This window comes from Canis lupus, chromosome 20 (assembly GCF_003254725.2).
Source record: "Canis lupus dingo isolate Sandy chromosome 20, ASM325472v2, whole genome shotgun sequence".
In the NCBI taxonomy this organism is placed as follows: Eukaryota; Metazoa; Chordata; class Mammalia; order Carnivora; family Canidae; genus Canis; species Canis lupus.
The window spans coordinates 54,339,824-54,365,728 of record NC_064262.1 but is presented as its reverse complement, the minus strand read 5'-3'; the positions used below and the strand labels follow the sequence as shown (position 1 = coordinate 54,365,728).

The 25,905-nt window shown below is 50.1% G+C and overlaps 2 protein-coding genes and 1 pseudogene across 6 annotated transcripts in view; 1 reads left to right on the top strand and 2 right to left on the bottom strand.

The window, feature by feature from the left end:
* RFX2 (regulatory factor X2) overlaps positions 1-25,905 on the bottom strand; it is a 97,502-nt gene that overhangs the window by 36,152 nt on the left and 35,445 nt on the right. For 2 of the 5 annotated variants that reach the window (XM_025457167.3, XM_025457165.3), the window contains exons 2-4: positions 5,122-5,234; positions 3,441-3,530; positions 1,388-1,467 (exon numbers count right to left, since the gene is read on the bottom strand). In XM_025457167.3, coding sequence (XP_025312952.1) covers positions 1,388-1,467; positions 3,441-3,530; positions 5,122-5,226 — 275 coding nt within the window. In that variant the 5' untranslated portion in view covers positions 5,227-5,234. Of the gene's footprint in view, positions 1-1,387; positions 1,468-3,440; positions 3,531-5,121; positions 5,235-25,038; positions 25,383-25,439; positions 25,578-25,905 lie in introns of those variants that run through there. The other 3 variants (XM_049098169.1, XM_035702851.2, XM_049098170.1) reach the window with 3 other exon arrangements.
* The window catches only part of LOC112666363 (long-chain-fatty-acid--CoA ligase ACSBG2-like), a 151,759-nt gene continuing 131,342 nt past the window's right edge, over positions 5,489-25,905 (top strand). Inside the window, exon 1 of the mRNA XM_049098171.1 lies at positions 5,489-5,493. The gene's annotated coding sequence lies outside the window, so the exon portion shown is untranslated. The remainder of the gene's footprint in view (positions 5,494-25,905) is intronic.
* LOC112666361 (zinc finger protein 18-like) lies at positions 14,395-25,578 on the bottom strand (annotated as a pseudogene).

Genomic DNA, 25,905 nt, shown 5'->3' with positions numbered 1-25,905 from the left:
CAGTGCAAAGGTCAAAGTGATCACTTCTGGAAATATTAAGGATCACAGGATGACTCATCGAAACTACTGCTGAAGAATTCTAAGTGTGTAAATGGGTTGCAAGAGGGAGCTCCTTTGTGGAGATGGAACGATTCTGTGTCTTACTGTGGTTACACGCAATCTGCACACAGGGTAAAGTGGCCTGGACCACACACACGCACACGCATGCACACGAATGCGTGCAGGCTGGTACCTGTGATAGAGGCTGACAGTGCATCCCAGTGTCAACCCCCTGTGCTACAGTCACAGAAGAGGTCACCCCTGGGGGAGGCAGGGTAAAGGGCACACACAACTCGGCACCAAGTCTGCAACTTCCCGAGGGCCCGTGATTCTCTCAAAACAAAGTTTTTGCAAAATGAAATTGTGTAATAAAAAGAAGTTCTGAGCGATACCAAGAATTTTCTGATGTTCCTTCACCGTTTGGATTAAATGACTAACCCTGTGCTCTGAGACTCAGATTTTTAGGTTCTGTTGCCTCGTGGAGAGCTGGTCCCAGTCAAAGGCAGTGCCTGGAGCTTAGGGGTGTGTCTCGAGGGCTGGTCCCTCTGGGTGGCAGCGAGGCCTCTCTAACCGGCCTCCAGGAGGCCTGCACCCCTGTCTCGCCTCCCTGGGTGACAGCCTACCTAACTGTAGCACAGGATCAAGTCTGAGAAGTTGACAGTGGGGCGACCTACAGACCTTGCTCCGATTTCCCGGGCTGTTCGGGCCCTGTCGTGCATCTGCGTGTGCACAGTGTGCTTCCGTGCTGCGCTGCAGAAACTCGCACAGCTCCGGGGGGCACAATAGGCCCCCTCACACCCGATCCCTGAACTTCTGGAAGGAGGTCGTGGAAATCAAACGAACCAAAGGGCTCGTGTCTTGAGGGCAATGAGCTTCATGGGAAATGTATCATTTTGTGCCCCAAACACCACAGAGTTCGAAGGCAGAACACTCTAGAAGTCCTTGACAAACGGAAAATCAAGTTTTATCAACATCATAAAGAGCCAGAGGTGAACACAGGCAAGGATGAGAAGGCAGAGAGAGAAATGGTTTCTGGATTGTGAAGACTGAATCTTCAGACTTAACAGCCGGATCGGGGTTTTGTTTCGTTGTGTGTTGTTGAAAGGCTGCCTTTTCCAGGAGTGAGATCTATAACGGCCTGGAGATTTCTGAAATCCTCCACAGGGCTCTGAAGTCCTGGGACTGTTGTGACAGTTCCAACATCACCCAGAGGAGGAGGAGGAGCTTCTGCACACAGAGCCCCAAGTGGGAAAGGTGGTGGAGGAGGGAGTCCTGGGGGAAGGTTCTGGACAAGGCCCACACGTGCCCACCAGGAGGGCCCTTCCGAGGGGAGGGGAAACCCACGTACAAGGCTCCATTCGTGTAGACGGCGTCTCCGCCTTCCACGTACTGCACCTGCGGGGGGTACACGTGTTGCACGGACTGGACCTGAAACAACATCAGATACCTGGTGTCACGCACGGCGATCTCCTGGTGGCGTGCACTGGGCACGTCTCCTCTTGCCTTTGGTGAACACCTACTCCTACATTTCAGATTTCCCACCACAGTCGTCACTTCTACCAAGAAACTACCAGAAATGGTCACCAACAGGCCCCGCGGGAATTGAACTGCTACCAATCTGATGCATTTTCTGTGTATGGCAGTTGTTTCTGCCGGGGAGCACGGGGTGGGGGTGGGGGTGCCGAGGCGGGGCCCCCTTTCTGGGGTAGGGGGAGGAACCCAGCGGGAAGCTCAGAGCAAAGCTGCAGAGCAGAGCTGGGATGGTCAGTCCCTCCTGCCCGCCAGGGGTGGGTCCCACTGGACAGTAGAAGAAGCCAGAGCTGTGGACGGAATGTGACCTTGGTGGTGGGGGTCAGACACCCCTCAACCCCACAGGGCAGAGGGCTCGAGCTCGTGATACCCTACATGGCCTCCCTGATGTCCCCTCTGGGTGCCTCTGGCAGCCCTCCCCGGTGGGGGGGGGTCCTGGGAGCCACACTGGGGAGACCTTCAGTCTGAGCAGAATGGAGGGAGTGGGGTGCCTGGAGTGGGAGATGGGAGAGGGGCACCAGGACGCCCCCAGCCCCGCCTGCCACGCCCCTGCCCTCACCTGTGTAATGTCAGTTCAGCACCTCAGCAGCCAGGGACGCTGGCCCTGGTGGTGCCTAACCCAACCTCCTCTGGGAGTGAGAAAATCAGGGGCTGGTTTCATTGTGACCTCTCTCTAAAGCCTCTTCAGGGAGCGGCAGGATGGGGCTGATTCCCACCTCCCAGGACAACCCAACACGGTGCACATACACACAAGCCCCGAGAATAACAAGCGTGCCTCGAGAAGGTTCCAGGGATTAACGTGCTGGGGGTGGGCTGTGCCTGAGGGGGCTGGGTGAAACCCAGAAGTCACTCTGCAAGTCCAGGTTGCCCAGAGAGGAAGGCTGGGGCAGGCCCAGCTCCACAGAGAGGAAACTTCTGGAATCACGACACTGGGCGTGTCTCCCTCAAGATGCTGAGACAGAGCCACTGGTTCCCTGCTGGACCTGCCAGGAGCCTTTGCTTCCCGCCCATGACCCCGAAGGCGGCCCCAGTTGCCACCAGACAAGGGCCTCTAAACACACCTGCAACCTAAGCGGGGCCCCTTGGGGAGAGACGTGTGCCTTCTGGTCTCAGCTGCACCGTAATTATGCTCAGGGTCCTTTTAGGCAAAAGGCTGCACTCACTTCGACCCAGTAGGTCACAGAGCACAAGTCAGCAAACTCCATCGCTTGGGCCAAACCTGGCCCGCCTCTTTTTTGTAAATAAAGTTTTACTGGCACACAGCCACGCCCCTTCGCGTACATCTACAGTGGCTTCTGTGAGACCGTGGCAGGAGTTCAGCAGTTGTGTCAGGATTGGCCAGTCCACTAAGCCGAAAAATGTGCTATTTGGCCTTTTCCAGAAAGGTCTGCCCTCCGGTGCTCTAGATGACAGGGACTCTGAGCTGCCGGTGAGCCCGGGCTTTGAAGCTCTGGTCCCGGACCACCTGATTTCACAAGGAGCACTTCCTGGGTCAGTGCACTGGTCTGAGGGCAGGACACTGGCCTCCCTAGGACGGTCCACGTTCCTGCAGTCCAGCAGTCACGTGGCTTCTCTGCGTGTCCACCTCAGCACCCCAGGAAGTGGAACTTCTATGGAAGTGCTGGCTTGCACCCCAAATGCTGAATTTCTGAACGAATGAAAGGCCATCAGCTTTCTTGGCTTATTGCAAACTCTGTGCAGTAAAAGAGTTTTTTTTTCTTTTTTAACATAGCTCCTAAAGAACCTTCTGGTAAAGGACCGAAGATATCAAAGACCATGGAATAGCAGCAACAGAAAAGGATGCAATGTTCAGAGAGGGCTCCGGATCGCTAAGTGCTAGCGTGCCCCGTTGGCACCTGTGCTGTGGTTACCTGCTGTGGCACCTGCTGGACCCTGGGGAGGGAGATTGGCTGCATCTGAGCCCCTTTGGGAGCCGAGCCCGCTGCCTGGACCAACACCCTCTAAAAGGGAAGGAGAGAAGGACATTTAGACTTGTCAGAGTTTAGTCCTTAAAACAAACACCGATTAGAACCAGAGCACCGCCACCTACTCCACTGTCACCTCACAGAAACATAAGCAGGACTGAGAGGAGAGGAGAGGATGGGGCACGCATGTGCACGGGTGCGCGCACACACACACACACACACACACACTCACTAGCACGCAGGAGCGCACGCGCCTCCACCTGCCCCCAGCAGCTCTCCCGCCTTGGGGCCTGTTCTGCAAGGCGACGTGCGCTGTCCCTGGCGCCGGGCTGAGAGGACCCTCTGGACAGCTGTCCACACCACCTTCCCATGGTGGGAAGTTGGGCTGGACGCGGCAGGGCTGGGAGGTGAAGCGAGAAGAGGGTATCTGGGGACCCGAGGCAGCGGGAACTCCTCTCTCTGGCAAAGGAGAGAGGCTCTCGCTGGTGAGGGAGGCAGGGCAGCCAGTGGGCATGAGCATTTGGAGCTTTCCAGAAAGGGGGTGCCCCAAATACGCAGCAGGAAGTCTCTGCCTGGGGAGCAGAGGATGCACCTGGGGGCGGGGCGGGCACGTGGGGGGGGCTGGGGGCCTGGGTGCATCTCTAGCAGGGGCGGGAGCCCTGGAACTGGGGAGGGACGTGGTGGCCGCGGTGGGACCCTGGCACCAGCCAGGTCCTGGGGCCGCAGGAGTCTGGGGCCTGGCGGGAAGGACCCAAGGCGGCCCGGGGCGGACGGCTGATGTGTCAGGTTGCGGTGGGCAGGGCAGCAAGTCAGTTGGGCTACAACTGAATCTGATCACACCCCCTGCGCCCCCTCGGATGGGCTTCCGAGGCCCACGCCGGGGCTGCCGTATTGGCAGGAAATAAAAGCTAAACGTGTCCGACTATCCATCCTGAGATGAACAGACCACTCAGGCCTGTCTTCTTGTTCTTGGGGAATTATGCGGCTGTTTCATCAATTCCGTCATGCTTCTGACCCCTGGGATCGTACTGGGGGTGGTCACGTGGCCACAGGGGGCCTCTGCACACATCTCCGAGCTTCCAGGCTGTTCCGCCGCCCTCGGCTTTGTGTGGTCTCCAGTCACTGACTTTATGTTTACGTCTGCGGTGTGTTTCCATCCGTGGCAAAAAGCCAGAAGTCAAGGGCCTTCGTGTGCAAAGTCCCTCCTTGCAAATTTTAAAGACTACATCCATTCTAATGCTGGCATTCTAACCCATTTTGTGCCTTATCCATAGTCTTCCTGGGTAACGGGTATTTCCCAGGTGCGAGAAAACTTCCCTTAAAAGACAGAAATAGGCTCAGCTGGTTTCTTTTGGTGTTTGTATCTTTGAGTCCTTGGTGGGACGTTTTCAACAGCAAAAAAGCCAGATAATGGGGACATGCTGGGGCAGCGGGCACAGAGCAAACGGTGTGGCTGTTTCAACAGCAGCTGCCTTGGGACCGAGATGTTAATTTGGGAAAATACAGATTCCTCTCTCTGCTGACTCAGGTGTTTTTCAAAACCTAGGAGGATGCGTGCCCCCCGCCCCGGCCACACTGGTTTTCCCAGAACAGCTCGAGCCCCGAGCAGCAGGGGCTGGTCTGTTACCTGCGGGGAGGCTGGCACAGGCCGGGCCACGGGAGCCTGGGCTGCCGCCGACGGACACAGAGCCACAGAAGCCGGCGAATCGGATCCACCCTCTGAGTTCTGCATGCTCAGCTCTAAAGAAAGGCGGAGAGAGGTTGAGTGGAGCGGGGTTGCCATCCGGAAGCCCCAGGAGGCAACGTCAGACGCGGACAAGCTCGCCAAGGGGTTACTGTCTAGGCCTCAAAATCCAAATGCAAGGAAGGATGCTGGCTGTACCCAGGAAGGAAGACAGGGATCCGGGGGGCCCACGTGTTCACAGAGTGACGAGGGGGGGCGGCTAGGAAGTGTTTTTCCCAATATGAAACCAGAAGTCGGCTCTGCGGGCCTTCCTCAGTGGCAGGCTGGAGCAGCTCACTGCTTCTCCCCTTGCCGGTCTGATCCGGCCTGAGCTGCTTTCCAGCCCTTATACCATTGTTTACTCATTTATACAGCTAATCGCAAGCTCTTGAAGGATGTTTGCCATCTGGGGACCCAGTGTCTCCCCCTCAGCACTGGGGACGCCGGGGCCGGGTCGTCGGTTGGGCGGACCTCGGCATCCCTGACCTCTACTCATTAGATGCCAGCAGCAGCACCTCTCTCCCCACCCCACCCCGTCAGCACAACCCAAACATCTGTAGATATTGTCCAAGGGAGGAAAAAGGTGACACAAAGTGGGGGTAAAGAAGCATTTTATCTTGGGCTTGGATAGAAGTCCTGCCTTCTGTTCCTGGAGATCCTTTTTTCTTTTTTTTTTTTTTTTAAGATTTTATTTATTTATTAGAGAGAAAGAGTGAGCATGAGTGGGAGAAGGGGCAGTGGGAGAAGCAAACTCCCCACTGAGCAAAGGGCCTGACATGGAACTTAATCCCAGGACCCTGGGATCATGACCTGAGGCCAAAGGCAGATGCTTAACTGAGCCACCCAGGTGTCCCAAGTGTTCCTGGAGATCCTTACCCACAAGAAAGCATAAAAGCTTATTTCTTTACAGCCGGATGCATACGTCTCACAAATAGGTAGTTTAAAAATTCTATACCAAAAGACTCATTTCATTTTTTCCCTAAGATTTTATTTATTTGACAGCGTGCACGCACAGGTGGGGGGAGCAGCAGAGGGAGAGGGAGAAGCAGGCTCCCCACGAAGCAGAGAGCATGATGCCAGGATCGATCCCAGGACCCTGAGATCATGGCCTGAGCCGAAGGCAGACACTTCACCAGCTGAGCCACCCAGGCGTCCCCCAAAAGACTCATTTCATACCAGAACAATGTGACAGATGATACAAAAAAAGACCATTCCATGAAAATGCTCAAGGCCCAACAGTCTTCACTTCTTAAGAACTGGCTGCTTTCGGTCCTTGAGAAGCTGTTAAATATGCAAACTGGAGATTGGGAGTGGCTTAGTGGGCAGGTGCACCCCCGTCCTGCGCAGCACGTCCTCCCCAGCTGTCAAGTGGGGTCTCCCCACTTCTGCCTCGTGGAGAGGCCTGAGCAGCACAGTGCGCGCTGCGGTGCTCAAACCGGCGGCCAGAATTTTCCATCTGCTTTCCTCGTACCACAAGAGCTCCCACCTCTAAGAACAAGTCAAGAAAGCCGAAAGCCATGTGTGGGTGTTTAAATGTGTGAGTGTTGGCTTAACCCCGTCTTCATTGATGAGGAACATTCTAGGACTTGGCCCGTTTCCCCTCCCAGAGCCTTTGGTACCTGGAGAGCCACTGGATGGATCCATGGCCATGGGGCCTGCGCCTGTGGCGGTTTCCTGTTTCCCTGACTCAGTCCTCGCCACTAGATGTCCCCAGAGTCGCGTGGTGATCGGCAGTCCCCTACTTTCTTCCTGGCTTTCAGAGGAGGAGATGGAGAATTTCTCAAGTGTACTTCCTGGGTCTCCCAACTCTCTGCTTTCTGGACAGAATTGACCTTTGGAATGATTTTGTAGGGAGTTGCTTAATTGAGGTCTTATTTACAGTTTTCCCCAACGTTTGAGCCAGTCACCTGCACCCCACACACCACTTTGTTCCACTCTGAAGCCAGGAAGTGGGTAGTGGGAGGAGATCACTGGACTTGGTGGAGAGAACCCACTAGAGACAGAGCGGGAAAGCTGACTCAGAGCCCGGCTCCTTGTTCACAGGCAGAAATAACTGTGCTCCAGAGTCTAAGTCATTAAAACCAGGGGAGCCCGTGAGTGTGAGGCTAAGGGTAAGCCCACGCTCGGCTCACTGTGGCCAGAGCACAATTTCCAGAATTCAAGTTATTCAAGATCGTGCCAAGTTTTCACACTAATATGTTTCATAGTTTAACACTCTGTATACCACGTGCTGTTTGTCACACTGTTTAGCATACAGTGTCTAGGCCAAGAGTCACCAAACTTTTCCTGCAAAGGATCAGAGACTTTTGGGCACATCTGGTCCTGTTACAACTTCTAGACTTTGCTGTCCTGGCATAAAAGTAGCCATTGCTCACACACACGCACACACACACACACACACACACACACACGAGTGATCCTGTGTTCTAGTAAGACTTCATTTACAAAAAAAAAAAAAAAAGGTGACAGGCCAGGTTTGGCCTACAGACCATTGTTGCCAGTCCTTGGTTCATATAATTTAGGTTTGATGAAGTGACGTGGTTTTGGAAGATGGGTAGAAAAAGGACACAGTCTGTATTCAAAACCTTGAGGTCCACAGGCCTGGATCCAGTGGGGAGTTCCTGTGGCCACATCTCACCAACATGTCAGAACCAGAGGGACCACAAGGGACAACCCAAATTGTTAGAAGGATAAAGCTGCCAGCGTTTAAAGACAAATGGAAACATCATCTAGTCTTAAATAGCAACAGTGCTCCTAAAGTTTATAAAGTCACCAACAGGGGTACCTGCGTGGCTCAGTCAGTTAAGCATCTGCCTTCGCTCAGGTCATGATCCCAGGGTCCTGGGATCGAGCCCTGCATTGGGCTCCCTGCTCAGCGGGGAGTCTGCTTCTCCCTCGCCCTCTGCCGTTCCCCCTGCTTATGCTCTATCTCTGTCAAATAAATAAGATAAATCTTAAAAAAAAAAATAAAACAAAGTCGCCAAGTCTCAGAAGCCAAGTATAGCCCTTAAAACTTAAACAGGAGTTTGGGCAGCAGGGAGAGATCCCTCTGGGAAGTGATAGTGGGTTGAAAAGGGACTCCCAAAACTCATGACCACTCAGAATCTCTGAATGTGACCTTATCTGGAAATAGTGTCTTCGCAGGTATAATCAAGGTAAGGATCAAGGTGAGGTCATACTGGAGTGAGGAGAGCACTAAATCTAAGGACAGTGTTCTTGTAACAGACAGAAGAGGACACGTGGGGAGGAAGACCACATGGTGATGGAGGCGGAGAAGGAGGGATGCAGTGACACTCCAAGGAAGCCAAGGATGGCTGGGGCCACCAGAAATCAGAGGAGGTGAGAAGGATCCTTCCCTGGAGGGAGCACAGCCCGCTGACACCTTCTGGTCTCCAAACTGTGAGAGGCCAAATTTCAGTTGTTTCAAGCCACCTGGCCTGTGGTACTTTGAATGGCGGCCCCAGAAAACTCATGTAGGGCTCCATGTTATGAGGAGCATGGTTGGGACAAAAGCATCCCATGAGATGGCTTCCGGATAGTGCTTCAGTGTCCTGCATGACCCGGGCTTGACAAATATTTACCAAATGAATAAATACCTTAGTGTCTCCTTAGTATTACGGCCCATGCCGAATTATACAAAACTATATATAGTGTCTCAGATAGTGAGAGTCTATGTAAAGTTTCAGAACATTTACAATCTACCAGGTTATTTTAAGGGTGTATAGACTATTCTGGGAAATGTAATGACCTTTTGAGACTGTTCTACTCCCCCTGAACACATCCCTTAATGGTAGCATCAGACAGACAGATACCATGTGGGCCAGCCTGGCTGCTCCAATATGCTGACACACAATATGCCTGTCTGCAGAGGGAGGAAATCCTTCCCTACCCATCTAAGATAACCAAGGTCATACATTGCATATAAGCTGATCCAGTTTCCTGAATTTTGTTTTCTGAATTTTTAAAATTTGGGCCCATTGGTCAAGAGTTCTTAACACATCAAAGTTAAGATTTTTTTAAAAAATTGTTTATTCAAAGGCATGTAACAGCACTGGCTTCCAGTAACTGTGGAGCAGATTGGTTGGACTAAGCCTCCTGCAGAGAACAAATAAAAAATCTGGGCAAAATATTGAAACACAACACACACACTCACTCACTCACTCCTATTTAAAGACACTGCGGGGGGGAGGTGACCAAAGCAGACAGACACTGCCAGGGAGTCCACCCTTGAAAGACTGCTGCCACAGTCAGACCAGTGATTTGAATTTTTGACAGGGGCATGTTCCAGTCCACGAATGCTTAGGTGGCAGAAAGCAGCAGTCTGGTTGTCTTGAAGTGTGAGAGGAGTTCAGAATACTAGGGGGAAATCCTGGAAGACAGAGAGCCACAGAGGGAGCAAGCCCCCAGATCCACCTAGAGTCCATCCAAATCTTTGGCCATCTGACTAAACAACACTTGTGTGGGGAAGACAACAAGGGATTTGGAGAAACACCAGCAGCTCAAAGATGAGCAAACTAAAGAGATTTCAGCTGCTGCTGAAAAAGATATATTTGCATGAGGGACAGGGTTTGAGTCCATCCAGCCAAGATAAATGCTAGTAGGGAGAACACAGCAGAATCCAGAAATTCTACAACATAGCATTCATGATTTCCAGGACCAATAAAGACCATGAGCTATGGGAAGAAATGGCTATTACCCATATCCAAGAAAAAAGAAAGTGGAGTCAATTATAACCAAACCAAGATAATCAGGGGGTACAGATAAAGCAGCTACTTTTTAGTATGTCAAGAACTTAAAGGAACATATAGGAATCTCAATAGAGAAGGACAAACCATAAAAAAAAAAAACACGTGGAAATTCTGGAGCTGAAAAGTACAATAAAATGGAAATTTCACTAACTATACTTAACAGCTGATCAGAGATAGCAGAAGAGTGAGTTAGTGAACTCGAAAAGAGATCAATGGAACCTAATCTGAAGAAATGAGAGGGGAAAAAATTGTAGAAAAATGAACAGAACATGCAGTCTAACATATATGTAATTGAAGTCTCAGAAGGAGAAAATGGGAGAGGAAAAAGTTATTTGAAGAATGGCCAAACATCTCTTAAATATGGTGAAAGACATCAACTTATAGATCCAGGAATTTCAACAAAGCCCAAGAATGATAAATACAAAGAAAACTAACTTAGATGTGTCATGGTTAAACTGCTAAACTACAGAAAAAGAAACAGAAAATCTTGAAAGCATCCAGAGAGAAACAACACATTATATTCAAAGGAACAAGAGTATGGATGATACCCATCTTCCCATCAGTGACAAAGATGACCAGAAGATAATGGGATAACATACTTAAAGTGCTGGGGGAAAGCTGTCAATCTAGAATTCTGTATCCAGCAAAACTATTCTTTAAAAAAAGGTGAAATAGGGGATCCCTGGGTAGGTCAGCGGTTTAGCACTTGCCTTTGGCCCAGGGCGTGACCCTGGAGTCTCAGGATTGAGTCCCACAATGGGCTCCCTGCATGGAGCCTGTTTCTCTCTCTGCCTATGTCTCTGCCTCTCTCTCTCTCTCTCTCTCTCTCTCTCTGTGTGTCTCTCATGAATAAATAAAATCTTTTAAAAAATTATAAATATGTGAGTAATTACAAAGGACTCTATTGTTACCCTTTTCTTCTCTTAATTTCTTTAAAATACATCTATTTAACAAAAAATTATAACTCTATTGTGTGTTTTTATAACATATGTAGAGATAATCTATACAATAACAACACAAAGGAATGAAGAGGGGTAAATGGAATTAGACATGCAAAGTTCTTATATTTTACAATATGTAGTAATCTAGTTTGTGAAGATACATTATGTAATCCCTAAGATAATCTCTAAAAAGAAACCCAAAACATACAGTTTAAAAATTAATGAAAAAGCAAATGAAATGCTAAACATATTTTTCCTCAAAAAAAAGGCAGGTAATAAAGAATGTAAGGAACAAAAAACAGATGAAACAAATAGCAAAATGGCTTTCCTAAATTCAGATATATTAATAATTACATTAAACACTGTAATGAAAAGACAGAAATAGCCTCGATTTAAAAAAAAAATCCCATATGTTGCCTTTTGAAAAGAAAGTCTATTTTTAAAATTAATTTTATTTATTTATTTATTTATTTATTTGAGAGAGAGAGAGAGAGAGAGAGAGAGAGAGAAGAGAGAAGGAGCACATGCAAGGATGCGGGGGGGAGGTGCGCAGAGGGAGAGGGAAATGGAGAATCCCAAGCAGACTCTGCACTGAGCACAGTCCCACGTGGGGCTGGATTGTGCAACCCTGAGATCATGACTTGACCTGAAACCAAGAGTTGGATGCTCAACCAACTTAGGCACCAAGATGCCCTGAAACAGTCATAAGAAACAAAGGCACACATAGTGGAAAGTAATAGAATGGAAAACGATATACTGTGCAAATTTTAATCTTAAGCTGGAGTGGCTTTAATGATAAGACAAAATTCCTTCAAAACAAGACATATTGCTAGAGATAATGAGGCAGGAACATTTCACCCAGATAAAATGATCAATTCATCAGGTTGATAGAATCATTATAGAAGTATATGCACCTAGTAGTATAGCTTCAAAATACACAGAGAAAAAATTAGCAGAACTAAAGGAAAAAATAGATAAAGAGTCTCAGTTGGAGATTTAAATACTCTTCTCTCAGTAATTTTGATACAAACTAAACAAAAATACCAGTGAGGATTTATCTGGGTGACACTATCAACCACAGTGATCTGACATTTATAGAGCACAAAAACCCACACTTGCACATTCTTTTCAAACGTACAAGTAATATTCACTAAGATGGGTCATATTTTGGGCCATAAAATGAGCTCAATATGCTTCAAAAGAATGAATTATATAGAGTACATATGTATTTTAACAAAAGAATAAATCAGAGGTCAGTAAGGTGTCTAGAAAAATGCTAAATATTTAGAAAACTTAAAATACCCATTAAAATTTAGAAAATTTAACATAACCCATAGGTCAAAGAATAAATCATAAGAGAAATTAGGAAATATTTTGAACTGAATAACAACGAAAACACCACACATCAAAATTTAGGGATGTATTTAAAGCAGTGCTGTGAGGGAAATGTTTAGCTTTATAAGCAGATTAGAAAGATCTTAAAGCTTAGGAAGCTATAAAAAGATTAGCAAACTAAACTTAAGCAGAAAAAAGGAAATAATAAAGAAAAACATAATGAAGTAAAACTCCACAAACCATGGAGAAAATGAATAGAACCAAAATTTCCCCCAAACTGAAACTTCTTTCCCCCCCCCCCTCCTCCTCCTTCTTTTTTAGATTTTATTTATTTATTTGAGAGAGAGCATGAGTCAAGGGAGGAGCAGAGGGAGAAGTAGATTCTCCCCATGGAGCAGGAATCCCAATTTGGGGCTTGGATCTCAGGGCTCCAGGATCACAACCTGAGCCAAAGACAGATGCTTAACCAACTGAGCCACTCAGGTGCCCCTGAAATTTCTTCGAAAAAGATATGAGCTATAAAGCCATGAAAAGACATGGAGGAAACATAAATTCACACTATTTTTAAAAAAGATTTTATTTCTTTATTTGAGAGAAAGCACGAGCGAGAGAGATCACAGAGGGAGAGGAAGGGTAGAAGCAGACTCCTCAACAAGCAGGGAGCCCCACATGGGGCTTGATCCCAGGACTCCAGGATCATGACCTGAGCTGAAGGCAGATGCTTCACCAACTGAGCCCCCCCAGGTACCCCTATAAATTCATACTATTAAGTAAAAGTAAATCCAAATGTGCTGGATGATACCAACAATTCTGGAAAAGGAAGAATTATGGAGATGGTAGAAAGATCAGTGGTTGCCAGAGGTTTAAGGGGAAAAAGGGATGAATCGGTGGGCAGAGAGGATTTTTAAGGCAGAGAAACTACTTGATGTGATCCTGTAATGGTGGATACCTGTCATTATACATCTGTCCAAACCCACAGAATGTACATCATCAGGAGTGACTTCTGACGTCAACTATGGACTTTGGGTGATAATAATGTGTTTATGTCAGTGCAGGTTTCATCTACAAATACACCACTCTGGTGGGGAACGTTGATAAAGGGGGAGACTAGGCATGAGTGAGGGCAGAGAGTACATGGAAAACCTCTGCAACTTCTTTTCAATTTTGCTATGAACCTAAAACTGCTCTAAAAAAGACAAAGTCTTGGAAAAAAAGACTGACAACTTCCCATAAAAGACTGATAAGCAAAAAAAGACTGATAAAAGAAGACAAACCCCAAATTGCCAATATAAAAAGAATGAAATGAGATATACCACTAAAAATCTTATAGAAACCACAATCATAAAGAAGTGTCATGGGCAGCCCCGGTGGCGCAGCGGTTTAGCGCCACCTGCAGACCAGGGCGTGATCCTGGAGACCCTGGATCAAGTCCCACATCAGACTCTCTGCATGGAGCCTGCTTCTCCCTCTGCCTGTGTCTCTGCCTCTCTCTCTCTCTCTGTGTCTATATGAATAAATAAATAAATAATCTTAAAAAAAAGAAGTATCATGAACAACCTTAGCCAATAAACTCACCAACTTAGATCAAATGATTTTTTTTTTTTTTTTGGAAAAACACAACATACCAAAACCGACACAAGAGGAAATAGAAAATGTGAATGCCATATCCAACAAACTGCATATGTTATTGAAAGCCTCTTTACAAAGAAAACTTCAGACACAGAAACTCTCACTGTTAAAACTGAAATGAAACTGAAATAAAACACTGAAAAAGGAATTAATACACAAATTCCATTGGAAAATACACTCATTTTAGAAGGTCATCAAAACCCTAAGCAAAATTTGATGAAGACATTAGTATTAGGATCAATATTTCTCATGATCACATACGCAAAAATGATACAGAAGATTAACAAATCAAATCCAGCAATATAAAACTAATTAATAAAACTAGTAATTAATAATGAATAACTAATAAAACTAATAATAACTAATTTTCAACTTTTTTTTTCCTAACGAAGTTTCAACTCCATTCCTCTTCAAATGATTTTTGACAAAGTTGTCAAAACAATTCAACAGAGAAAGGAAAGTTGTTTATTTTTTTTAAGATTTTATTTATTTATTCATGAGAGACACACAGAGACACAGGCAGAAGGAGAAGCAGGCTCCATGCAGGGAGCCCGATGTGGAACTTGATCCCAGGACTTCAGGATCACGCCCTGAGCCAAAGGCAGGCGCCAAACCGCTGAGCTACCCAGGGATTCCCAGGAAAGTTGTTTAAACAAATGATATACCCATATGGGAAGAAACAAACAAATGATTTTTTTTTTTTAATTTAAGAAGTTAGAACGAGAGACACTTGAAGTTAATTTTGCACCCGTCTGACAAAAAGCACGTGCCACCTCACTGGGCCTCTCCGCTGCCCTTTCTGTATCAGAACCCCCATCCTGAAGCCCTGATCTGAGGTCCCTCCCATGAGCAGCAACTGCAGCTGATCCAGTTCAACTCTTCCCAGACAGCACCTGTAAAACAGGATCTCCAAGTGATATGTTTTTTTCCGCAAGGGATCCGAAACAAGAGACGAGCTGGAAGATGAAGACTATTCTTTCTCCTGATGCAGAAAAATTAAACCAACACAAAATCCAACCCAGAGGCCAACATGTCCTCCCAGTCCAACGCCGTGCCGTGTTCAGGTAACTCTCCTCTCTAATCCGAGAGAGAGAGAGAGAGAGACAGAGACAGAGACAGAGACAGAGAGATTGAGAGAGAGAGAGAGAGAGAGAGAGAGAGAGAGAACAGGGCTGGTCTTTAAGAGATGCAATTTCTCCAGATGGTATAAAGTATTTTTAAAGGGCCCAGAGCCAGAACTGGGCTATGGGAGCCTGACTATGGAAAGGGCTTCTTTCCTAAATGGGATCTTTGGTGTTTATCAAAGCTCGAGCTCCAGCTGAAACTCTTCCTGCAGCAGGAACACTTATATGTTTTCTCTCCTGTGTGAACTCTCTGATGCCGATTAAAGTTTGATCTTTGAATAAAACTCTTCTCACGGGGACACCTGGGTAGCTCAGCAATTGAGCATCTGCCTTCAGCTCAGGGTGTGATCCTGGGATCGAGTCCCACATCAGGCTCCCTGTGAGGAGCCTGCTTCTCCTTCTTCCTGTGTCTCTGCCTCTCTCTCTGTCTCTCATGAATAAATAAAATCTTAAAACACACACACACACACACACACACACACAAAAACCCTCTTCTCACAGATGGGACATTTATACGGTTTCTTTCCCGTGTGGATCTTCTCATGGTGACGCAATCCTGAGAAGTCGCTAAAGCCTTTCCCACAGTAATCACATTTACAAGGCTTCTCTCCCGAGTGGATCCTCTGATGCTTCATAAAGTCTGAACTCTGCAGAAAGGCTTTTTTGCAGGTGGGGCACTGAAAGTACGTCTCTCCGTCTCTCCAGTGTGAGTTCTTTGGTGAAAAACAAGCTGAGAATTCCTGTAAAATGCTTTCCCACACTCCCTGTAAGTGGGGAGTTTCTGGACCATGGGGACCCTCGGCAGCCGTTTCGGAGAGGTCTCTCTCTTCTCCTCTGGCCACAATAGGGACGGTTCTTCTGGATGGGGATTGGCCAAATGCTGGTTCCCAGAATTCCTTCCTTGGGGGGAGAGCTGGCCCGCTGGCCACTTACCCTGAAGGTTTTCTGGAGCCTCAGGGAGACGTCCCCTTCTCCAAAGTATCTTGGTTCATCCTCACTGAGGCGGCCACCCAAGGAAGCCGCGAAGGTGCCTCTCCTGACGCTTGACAGGAGACATCAGAAGCTTCCTGGCCCCTACAAATTTCCAAATTCACTTTCTCCTTGTCATTCTCTTGCCTGTCTCCTATGCAGGTGGGTCTTGGGATCTTCTGAGTGACATAAAGGTGCAGTCCCGCCAACTCTTCCCCATACTCTGCTGAATTAGTTAGATCAGACTTGGAATTGGAAATGCCTCCTGAGACTGTTTTCCTGTAGGTCTCCAGCATGAGATCCCAGTCCTGCTCCTTCTGAGTGGAATCCAGGTGCCTCTGCTGCCCCTGCTTGGAGAAAAGAGGCTCGGAAGTCCTGGTGTCTGAGGAGCCTTTCCTCCTGTAGGGCGGGAGGCGGGGCAGCAGCCATCGCTAATTCTTGTTCCACGTCACCCTCCTCTTTCACTGTAGGGCCCGGTGGCTCCAGGGGCCTCAGGACTCATCCTGAAGTCCCAGCTCTGGACATGACTTCCGGATGGTGCTTCACTCCCCCTACTTGGTGACTTGGAGATTCCATCTTCTCTGATAAGATTTCCTGTCCTGGAAACTGGATGCTGCTGATCCACTGTCACAGCCTCTGGGGGTCTCCCTTCAAGCTCGCCACGAGGGTCACTGCCTCCTCTCCGCTGCCTGGATGCTGTTTCCGCACCCACATCTGGATCTGCCCGGGCAGGATGGTCAGGAACTGCCCCAACATGAGGATCTCATGGATCTGCTCCTTGGTGGGAACCTCTGGCTGCAGCCACTGGAATCAGAGCTTCCAGAGTTGTCTCCAGCACCTGCTAACGAAACTGCCTGAAAAGCTGGTGTGCAGTCTCGGGGCTAGAGAGTTCCCCTCGAGAGGCCGCATCTGGTCTGAGAATGGGGAGTCCTCGACCTTCGACAGTGGCGGCAGCAGGAGCAGGTGGCGCCCCAGCTCGACAGGCATCCTCCGGCTTGGCAAGTCCTTTTAGGTGAAGTGTTTCCGGGATGGACTCGTCTCTGGGGAGGACTAAATCTTCACTGAGGCTCTCACAGGTGCATTAGAGAGGGAATGAGAGCCAGTGAGTCTTTAACGAGCATATGAGTAATTTTTTCTCCAACACTGCATATCGGCTCCATGTTAGGCCCTGCTCATGCCATTTCTAATCCCCACAATCCCCCGTCGGGTGCACATCCATCGGCCCTGCGGCTGCTCTCGGGGGCCTAGGCACGACCCCCGGCAGCCACAGCCAGACCGCCCAGCCTGCACACAAATGAACTTTTATTCCTATCCTATATCACACACCAAAATGACTTTTAATTTGATCATAGACATGCATAAAAGCTAAAACTATAAAACTTCTAAGAGAAAACATAGGGCAAATATAGGCAAGTTTCTTAGAATGCAGAAAGTAATAAGTATGACAAGAAGAACTTGATTAATTTGTGAAAGCTAAAAACTTCTGTTCATTAAAAGACTTCAAGAACACAAATCAGGGGATGCCTGGGTGACAGTAGTTGAGCATCTGCCTTTGGCTCAGCACGTGATCCCGGGGTCCCGGGATAGAGTCCCCCATCAGGCCCCCCGCAGTGTTTTGTTTTTGTTTTTGTTTTTTTTTTGACATAAAAGCAGGACAATTTAATTAACTTTTGTGAAGGGGGAAGGAGGATTAGCCATGGCCTTCGTTTTACACCATGCAGACTACGCAGTGTTGGCCATGGTCAACACCAGCTCATCATTCCACTGAGCTTCTTAAGGCTAAGCCTTGGTTTAATTCTTTAAAGTTGTTTGTTTTGTTTAAGGCCAACTCCAATGTGCGGATCAAACATGAAAAGAGCCCATTCCTCTCCACGGTCCGTGTGCTTGCCTGAAACGACGCAGGTGCCACCCAGAGATCTGCTTGCTTTGGGGCCAAGCGCGAGTCTGCCGGCCGTCTCAGTGTCCCTGCTTCTCCTTCTGCCTGTGTCCCTGCCCCTCTCCATGTGTCTCTCACGAATAAATAAATAAAATCTTTAAAAATATATATAAATTAAAATTAAAGAAAAATCAGATCAGTGTAGGCAGCAGGCAACTTTCCAGGGAGGTGGATGGACACATTCACCATGAAACAGGGTGTGCATCACACAGAACACCCATTTGTCAATATTAGACAGTCAAGATTTTTGCATTTATAGTATGTAAATTTTAACCTGAAAAACCCTGTAAAAATATAATAACGGAGTGGAGGACGGGGGTTGTGGGTTTAAATGGCACCAGAACGGCAGAGTGATGATAAGTATACAGTCTGGTGATAGCTGCACCCGGTTCATTATACTGTGTGTTGATTTTGTAGATGTGCGAATTTTCCACATTAAAAAATTAAATGAAAAACCACCGGGCAATCAATTTTCAGCCCAAAAGAAGTGCACGCATATTTCATCACTGCCTTTCTCCACATGCTCTGGTTTGCCATGTTAGCAGCCCTTGGAGATGAGAGCAGTAGGTCAGGTAGTCCTTCCAGAAGGTGTGAGGCTGGATCCGAGGGACCCCCACACCCCGCAGCACAGGGGCAGCAGCGGGGAGGCCCGGGGGCTGGCCCCACCGACAGGGCACCAAGCAGTCACATTCAGCGTGAAGTTTGGGAATCGCTAAATTCTGCTTTTCCTCTTCTCTGCGCAGCTGGTCAGGCTCCTCAGGGATGACAGTCACTGGAGACCCGGGGACACACCCTCGCAGGTACGAGTGCGGGTCTGCGCTTCTGCTCTCACCTTGAACTTGCAACAGGAACTGGAAATCTTTCAGTGGCTGTCATCCCTGCCTGCTCTATCAGCTTCACTTGTCCTCTCTCCTGTTTTTCTGCCCAAGGCCTGGGCCTGAGCATTCTTTCTCGGATATGAGCCACTGCCCAGCTTGTGAGGTTGGCCCCACGCTCCCTGCGGCTCAGAAATGCACCCAGTGTGTTGTCTGTAAGCCGAGCTGGTTTCATTGGCCATCTGGTCCCAGATGAAGACACGCTTGAGGAACGAAGTGGCCTCTCCAGACCTCGGAAAAGGCACATCCGACCTGGGGACGCTGCCGGGGACACTCAGCAGGGGGAGCCTGTGCGAGCGTCAGTGAGGGGCAACGGGGACCAGCGGGGACCAGGGCACAGCAGCCTGGATTGTGCGGGCCTGGCCCAATGAATGGATCTGCCCCCGGGCACAAAGGGAAGAGGCTTCTGTTTACAGGAAAAATACTCCGGTTGCCTAGTAACCAGTAATGACAGGAAAGGAAACGCAGAAAAAGCTGAGGGCACTTCTGGGCCCTGCTCCTGGCCCGCGCTGACTCACCGCGACCTGAAGCAATCTCCTTTCTATTCCTGTTCCGCCCTGGGCCTGGCAGAGGGGTCACCTGCCTTACGTAGGCCCCGCGGGATTAGAAAACATCTTGTGTCGGGGGACAGGCAAAGAGCAAGAGCAGCAGTTTTCCGTTTCCCTCCTTCTGATTGGTCAGTTAACTTCCCCTTCGGGGAGACCCTGGGCCTTTGCCTTTTCCTTTTGGGGGAGACACCTCAAGCTCACGTGGCGGCAGCTGGATGGCACCAGGCTCCCTTGGCCCCTGAGAAAGCAATTCCTGTCCGTGTGTTGTCGTCCCCCCACCCCACACCCTGTGAACAAGAAGCGACAAGTCCAGAAGGCTCTCAAAGGGTACGGGTTGTTTCAGACCCCGGCTTCTGCCCCGACGCTTGTGTTGACACTCGGAGTGGCATGATGGTGACAAGGGAGATCGTGTCCACTCGCTTCTCTTGGATCCCATCCCGTTTGAGTGCAAGGTCTAAGGAGCCAGCGATGTGAGCTTTAGGTTCTGTCCGCATGACACCCGTGGGCCTGGGGCCTGGGGCAAGGGCTGGGCCCCCACGACAGCCCAGCTCAGCTCCAGGCACCCAGACCACCCAACCCTCCCTCGTAGGTTTGGAGAACTTAAAGTCCGTCTCCTCCTTGCTGAAAAGTGCATTCATTAACGCTCCGCGATGGTACAAACCACATCCTCTCTTGCTCTCGGATCACTGCTAAGGCACCCACCAGCGGCCACAAGCGGGGCTCCCAGCCCCGGGCCCTGCTAACATCGGGCCAGGCTGTTCTCTGGGTGGGGGGGTGCATCCTGGGCACTGTGGGGTGCTGATCAGCAACCCTGGCCCCCACCCACTGCACACCAGGAACCTCCCTCTGCCCGGAGTCTCCAGACCTCGTGAATGTGCCCTGGGGGACAGGATCGCCCCGATAGAGAGCCACCCTCTAAGCCAAGGGCAGTGTCTGAGAAAGGAGCTGGCCTTGAGAAAAAGGGATGGGCCACCAGGTGAGGAACAGGAAGAAAAGGCTTCCCACTGTTTCTGGGAGCCGAGCCTCAACTTCCAGCAAGGGCGGCCCATGACTCCCCCTTTGCCTAAACCGTCTGGGTGCCCTGTTATGCCCTCAGTTTTCTTTTCTTTTTTTTTTTTCTTTTGCAGCAACGAACTTTGAAGGATCAGAGCTGGCTCTGAACTACTCTGGAATAAAGTATCGACAGAATTCAAATTCCTTTTTCTGTTGGTAAGAACTGGGCTTCTGTTCCTGTTTTCTGCTCAGGGGCCAAACATTCGCTCACTGTCCAGCAGAGGAGCAGGCCCGAGCCCTTCAAGTTGGCCATCTGCAGGGCTCTAGGGGGCGCAGGGGGTGGGGACCCTGAAGGCTACTCGGATCTCCAAGGACAGCGGTCTTTCCCCGTGGCAATGGGGCAGCACCCACTTACTTTCCTCTTAAAGAGACAGGATTTGACTATTAATATAAAAATTGTCCGAACTAAGGTTATGGTTACCTCCGCTCACATGTGGTCTGGTGGTCTGATTTTAGTTGCCACTTAATTCAGGGGGGAGAACGTGAATTAAAAAACTCACGCATCCCTGGGTGGCTCAGTGGTTGAGTGTCTGCCTTCGGCCCAGGGCGTGATCCCGGGTCCTGGGATCGAGTCCCTCATCGGGCTCCCTGCAGGGAGCCTGCTTCTCCCTCTGCCTGTGTCTCTGCCTCTCTTTCTGTGTCTCTCATGAATAAATAAAATCTTAAAAAACAACTCACCCAGCCTTCACTGACATTTTCACCCAGCAAATATGTTTTTGGCAGGCAACCCGATTCCACCACTTCTCAGTAATCACTTAAATGCCACCAGACTTGGTCTCTAACAAATCCCAAAGGGAACCTCTCTCCCCCAAACCTGCTGCTTCTTCAGTGTTTCCTAACCACTGGACTAGTTCGAGTCATGGGGCATCTCCCTAGGCCTCAAGGCCATGTCTAACCAGGGACCCAGCCCTGATGGCTCCACTGGGGACCACCTCCCAGGGACCTAGTGGAACCCCTGCCTCCTCCTCTTGTTCTGGAAGTTCTGGGTCTGCCTCCAGAGCGGCGCTGCATGTTCTACATCAAGGACTACCGGGCATCTGGGACCTTCTGGTGTCAAGGGCCTATGTGGTCCCTTGGGAAGGTTGAGTATCGTTACCAGATGGTTCCAGGCGTGCCCTTCACGCTCACGAGGCAGCTCAGCCTGGTCTGGATGACCCAGACCTTCTGACATGAAGACTGTCTGCTCAGAGCTAGCCTGAGGGCCCTGCTCTGTGGACCACACCCCAGGAACAGTCACCTGGCTCTCTCCCTACTTCCCAGCCTGCTGTTGCGTCTTAGCTCCATCACAGAAAAGACACAGCAGCCTTCATCACATACGTAAGGCTAAGGCTACAAGTTTGGAACAAATACGAAGGCGGTGGGCACACCGTATGGGCACAGACTGTGGCCTCAGACTACCGAGTTCAGATCTTAGGGCTGTCACTCGCTGTGGTGGCCTCAGTTTCCTTATCTGATGAAGGGGTGGGGAAGATGAAGCTCAATGATGGGGTGGGGGTGCCCGCCCCGAGCCTGGACCCCGGCGGGTGCCTGATAAATAAAATGTGACCTAGTGGGAAGGAGTGAGGGGAGCGAGGGCCCCCCTGGACATCTGCAGTGGCACAAGCCAGCGATGCAGGGCAGCGTTAATTGTACCCCAGACTCTGGGCAAAGTAGTAAATGCGTGTGATCTTACGTAACGCTTCAGGAAGCGATGCCCTTATCATCCTCGTTTTGCTTTTATTTTGAAAATTTTGTTTATTTAAGTCATCTCTGAGTCATCTCTTCCCGCAACGTGGGGCTCGAACTCACAACTCAAGAGGCGAATGCCCTGCCGACTGAGCTGGCCACCCTCATTTTAGAAACAACGACAGACAGACTGAGGCTCAGAGAGGTCAAGCGGGAGCCTGAGGCCACACAGCCTGAAGCGGCAGAACTGGATTTGAACTGGGTCTTCTTCCTTTAAGGCAAGGAGGCCCCAACGTGTAAGACTCCCGAGTCTCCCCACCGTGTGTAGCACACACGGGCCCCGTCGTCTCCTTCCCAGGGAAGTGGCCCCTCCACCCCAAGGAGAGAGGACTCCATACTATCAGGAGCAAGTTCTGCATAATTGAGCTTCTGTGACTGGAGCTGTGAACTAACTGAAATGGTCCAAGTGCAAGAATCAGACGGGTCCGGGCTGCACACGTACGTGGGGCCCTTCCTATCAGGTTCAAGTGGAGAAGTGGCTCCATGCCCCTCGGTAACCAGAAGGGATTTGTTGATAACGGCCCTGACGACCACCTCCCTCCATCTTTCCCCATGAGCGCCTAGAAAGCAGAGTGGATCTCAGTAGGGAGCACCCCGGGGTGCTCCCCTGCCCAGCTGGGCACACTCTCTCTTCCAACCTCACGAGCTCCTCGGCCCCCGCTCCCCATCCGCTCGGGCATGCTCGGTCCTCCAGCCCGCCCCATCCTGCCTCCGCTTTGCATACACTTCTGCTGGCCCTCCATGGAGAAAGCCAGGCTTCCTCTCACTTCGGTCACAGTGCTTAGGCGGGATGGTCACCTGACCCCTCAGGCACCCCCAGTTCAATCCAAATGGCTTGCAGTGTGTGGGGTCCGAGCCCAGGCCTGCGGGACCATGGGCTGTGTGGGCCACCACTCTGTGCTGCCTCCACCAAATACACATCTCTGCAGAATCGAGGGCGGCCAGCGTGGCTACAGGGGTCCCAAGTGGCAGTGGCGAGGTGGGTGGTGGCCATTCTGGCATGGAGGGCCACCGGAGGCTGGGGCTGGTGTCCCCGCGGGCACCACAGCAATGGTGAGGACAGGGCTGACGGCGCCTGCCAGGCTGGGATAAATGTGACCCTGGAGAGCAGGGCTGAGGCTAGTGTGGAGTGTGGTGAGGACCTCAGAGTCCCCCCTACCCCCATGACAGCTACAGCAGAAGGGTTCTGGGGGTGGGGAGCCGCCGCCAGCAGCTTCAGAGTGGCCCCAAGTCACACTGTGCACAGCGATTAAAACCTGCCATCAAGTCACCTAGCATAGGCTCCCCGGCCTCAGCACTGTGGTCACTGGAGCTGCATCATTTTTGGCCGTGGGGGGGCCTTCCGTGGCCCTGTGTGGGGGGACACGCTCAGCAGCGTCTTGGCTTCCCTCTACTTGATACCAGGAGCACTCCCAGTTGTGAAAAACAAATGTCCTCAAGGGGACAAGGTCAATGGGTGAGAGGCACTGCTTTGCCTTTTCTGGAACTGCTCATGAACTATAATGCACACAGAGCTTGAGAAGCCCTGCTCTGAGCCACCATTCTCCCCCTCCCCCGCTCCAGACATTTGGGGCCAGAATGTTCTCTGGGGGCTGTCCGGGGCACTGTGGGGGGTGGAGAGGCATCCCTGCCCCCCCACCCACTCCATGACTGCAGCACCCACTGTCAGTCAAGACAACCCAAAATGACACCACCAGTGTTCCCTGAGGGTCAGAGTCACCCCTTTGAGAACCACTCATCTAGAACCACGGTCTTGCTATGCCTGGTATTTCTAGACTAACCAAGCCATCCGTTCTCCGCTCGCTGCCCTCAGTTCTGCTTCCTGCCTCCCAGTTGTGCACCATTGGCTCCTGGACCAGCCGGTCCTCAAGAAAACCAAGCCTTCAGAGCGCCCCCTACAGCCTGAGGGAGAAGGAGCAAGGCGGGGACCAGGGGACCAGGGGACCAAGGTGGCCAGAAGCTCCCTCCTCCAGGGCAGAAGCTTGCTGGAGCTTGCTGTCCCCACCCCGCCCTGGACGGTGCTGCCTGGTGACAAGGACACTTCCGGCTCCCAGAAATGGCCAATAAGCACCAGCGACGGGCAGCACCTCCGTGACTGGCTCAGGCCAAGCGGCTGGCTTTTCTCCTGCTGTCAACATCACACCCGGGGCCTTTCCAACTGACCCCCCTACTCCTCTCCGGTCACCCTTAACTTCACAGAGTTGCAAAAGCAGAGAAACGACCGAGCTGAAAAGCAGGAACCTCACCTAACATGGCAGCACTGGAGGGGCCCTTACACATCCAGGCAGCCCAGCGGGGCGAAGGGACCCAAAGATATTAAGCGCTTTGGGTCTCTAATCTCTAAGATGTTAAGGGACCCAAGCTGCAAGGCCTGATGTGGGGGAGGTATCTCCAAGGGGAAATTTTTGAAGTGATCCACTTAAAAGAACATTTTTAAATGAGGTTACAGTTCCTGCAAAATGACTTGCCTAAACTGGGACTGGGTATAAACTAATTTTCTGGAATGCGGAGTAGCGTTTTCTTTGGAAGGGCCGATCTTTCTCAGTGCAAACTGAACTCCAGCTATCCTGCTGCTACAGGTTACAGGAGGAATCCTGTATTCCCATTAATCTTCTGGGGAATCTTTGTGTAAGTCAGAACTTACTCATTTTGATTCCACTAACACTTGACGTAACTGGAGCTTAATTATTGCATCTGATAGGGCGGGTGACTAACGAGCTGGCCATATATATATATATAAATCTATGACTTGCTTTTGTTTGTTCTAGAACACCAGTGACATCCCATCATAAGTTTTGGCGTTAGCTGGAGAGCTGGCACCAAAGTGCAGCGGACATTTTCTCGGGGCACTCGGCTACAGAGTGAACTGCCCTTAAAAAAAATAAAAATAAAAATAAAAAAAAAAACCACCAATCGGTACAACTAAAGCGAATCTCACCACGGAGCTGTCTGACTGACCACGGGCGCTGTGCTCTGATACAGGCGGCACTTCTGCGGTTGCTGCTGCCTTAGTCACACAGATTGCATTCGAGACGAACAAGGCAGGATCAAGTCCCCCACCAAAAACCTGCACTGACTAACATTTCCCAATTTATAGCCCTTGCTGGTGGGCGGGGCGGGAAGGGCGGTGCAGAGAACTGGGAAAGAAATGTGTCACCAGCTTTGAATGAAGTTCAGGGGCAGTGTTTACCCAAGCAACGAGCCCTGGTAAACAGTCGCTATCTCTGGCTCGCTGAGGAGGAGGTGGGGAGTGACCCTGTTTTGAGCAAAATCCACCCGGGGGCTGCGAGGTGCCCATCCACGGGGTGAAGGGCTCCGCTGCTGCCAGTGGGAACACACCTGCTGCCCCAGGAAGCCTGCTCTGCTCGTCCCCCGGAGGGTCACCTGAGTACCCGACTTCTTAACAGGAGTAGCAGAGAATAGCAAAGAACCAGAAGGCTCTGGGTGCAGTTTCCATCACCAGCCAGGCTTCTGTGTGAATAGTGTCATGTGTGGCCCGCTGGGTTCAAGTCCTGGCTTTTCTGAAATGCTCCAGCGGCCGCAATGGAAACATCAGGCTGGAAAGCGCTGGAGAAGCAGGGTGGCCAGGTAATGATTTTGCAAACACGAGGAGTTAGATCAAAAAAGAAATTCCACTTGAGGCTGAAAGAAGTCTCCAGTTGAGCAGTCGACGACATAGTCAAATGGCCAAAAGTTTTTTTTGTTTTTGTTTTTTGAGGTTTTTTTTTTTTCTCCTTCCATCAGTCCCTCTTGCTTTCTACAGGATGAGACGTCAGAACGACAGCGTGTTTTCCTCCAAGTGGAC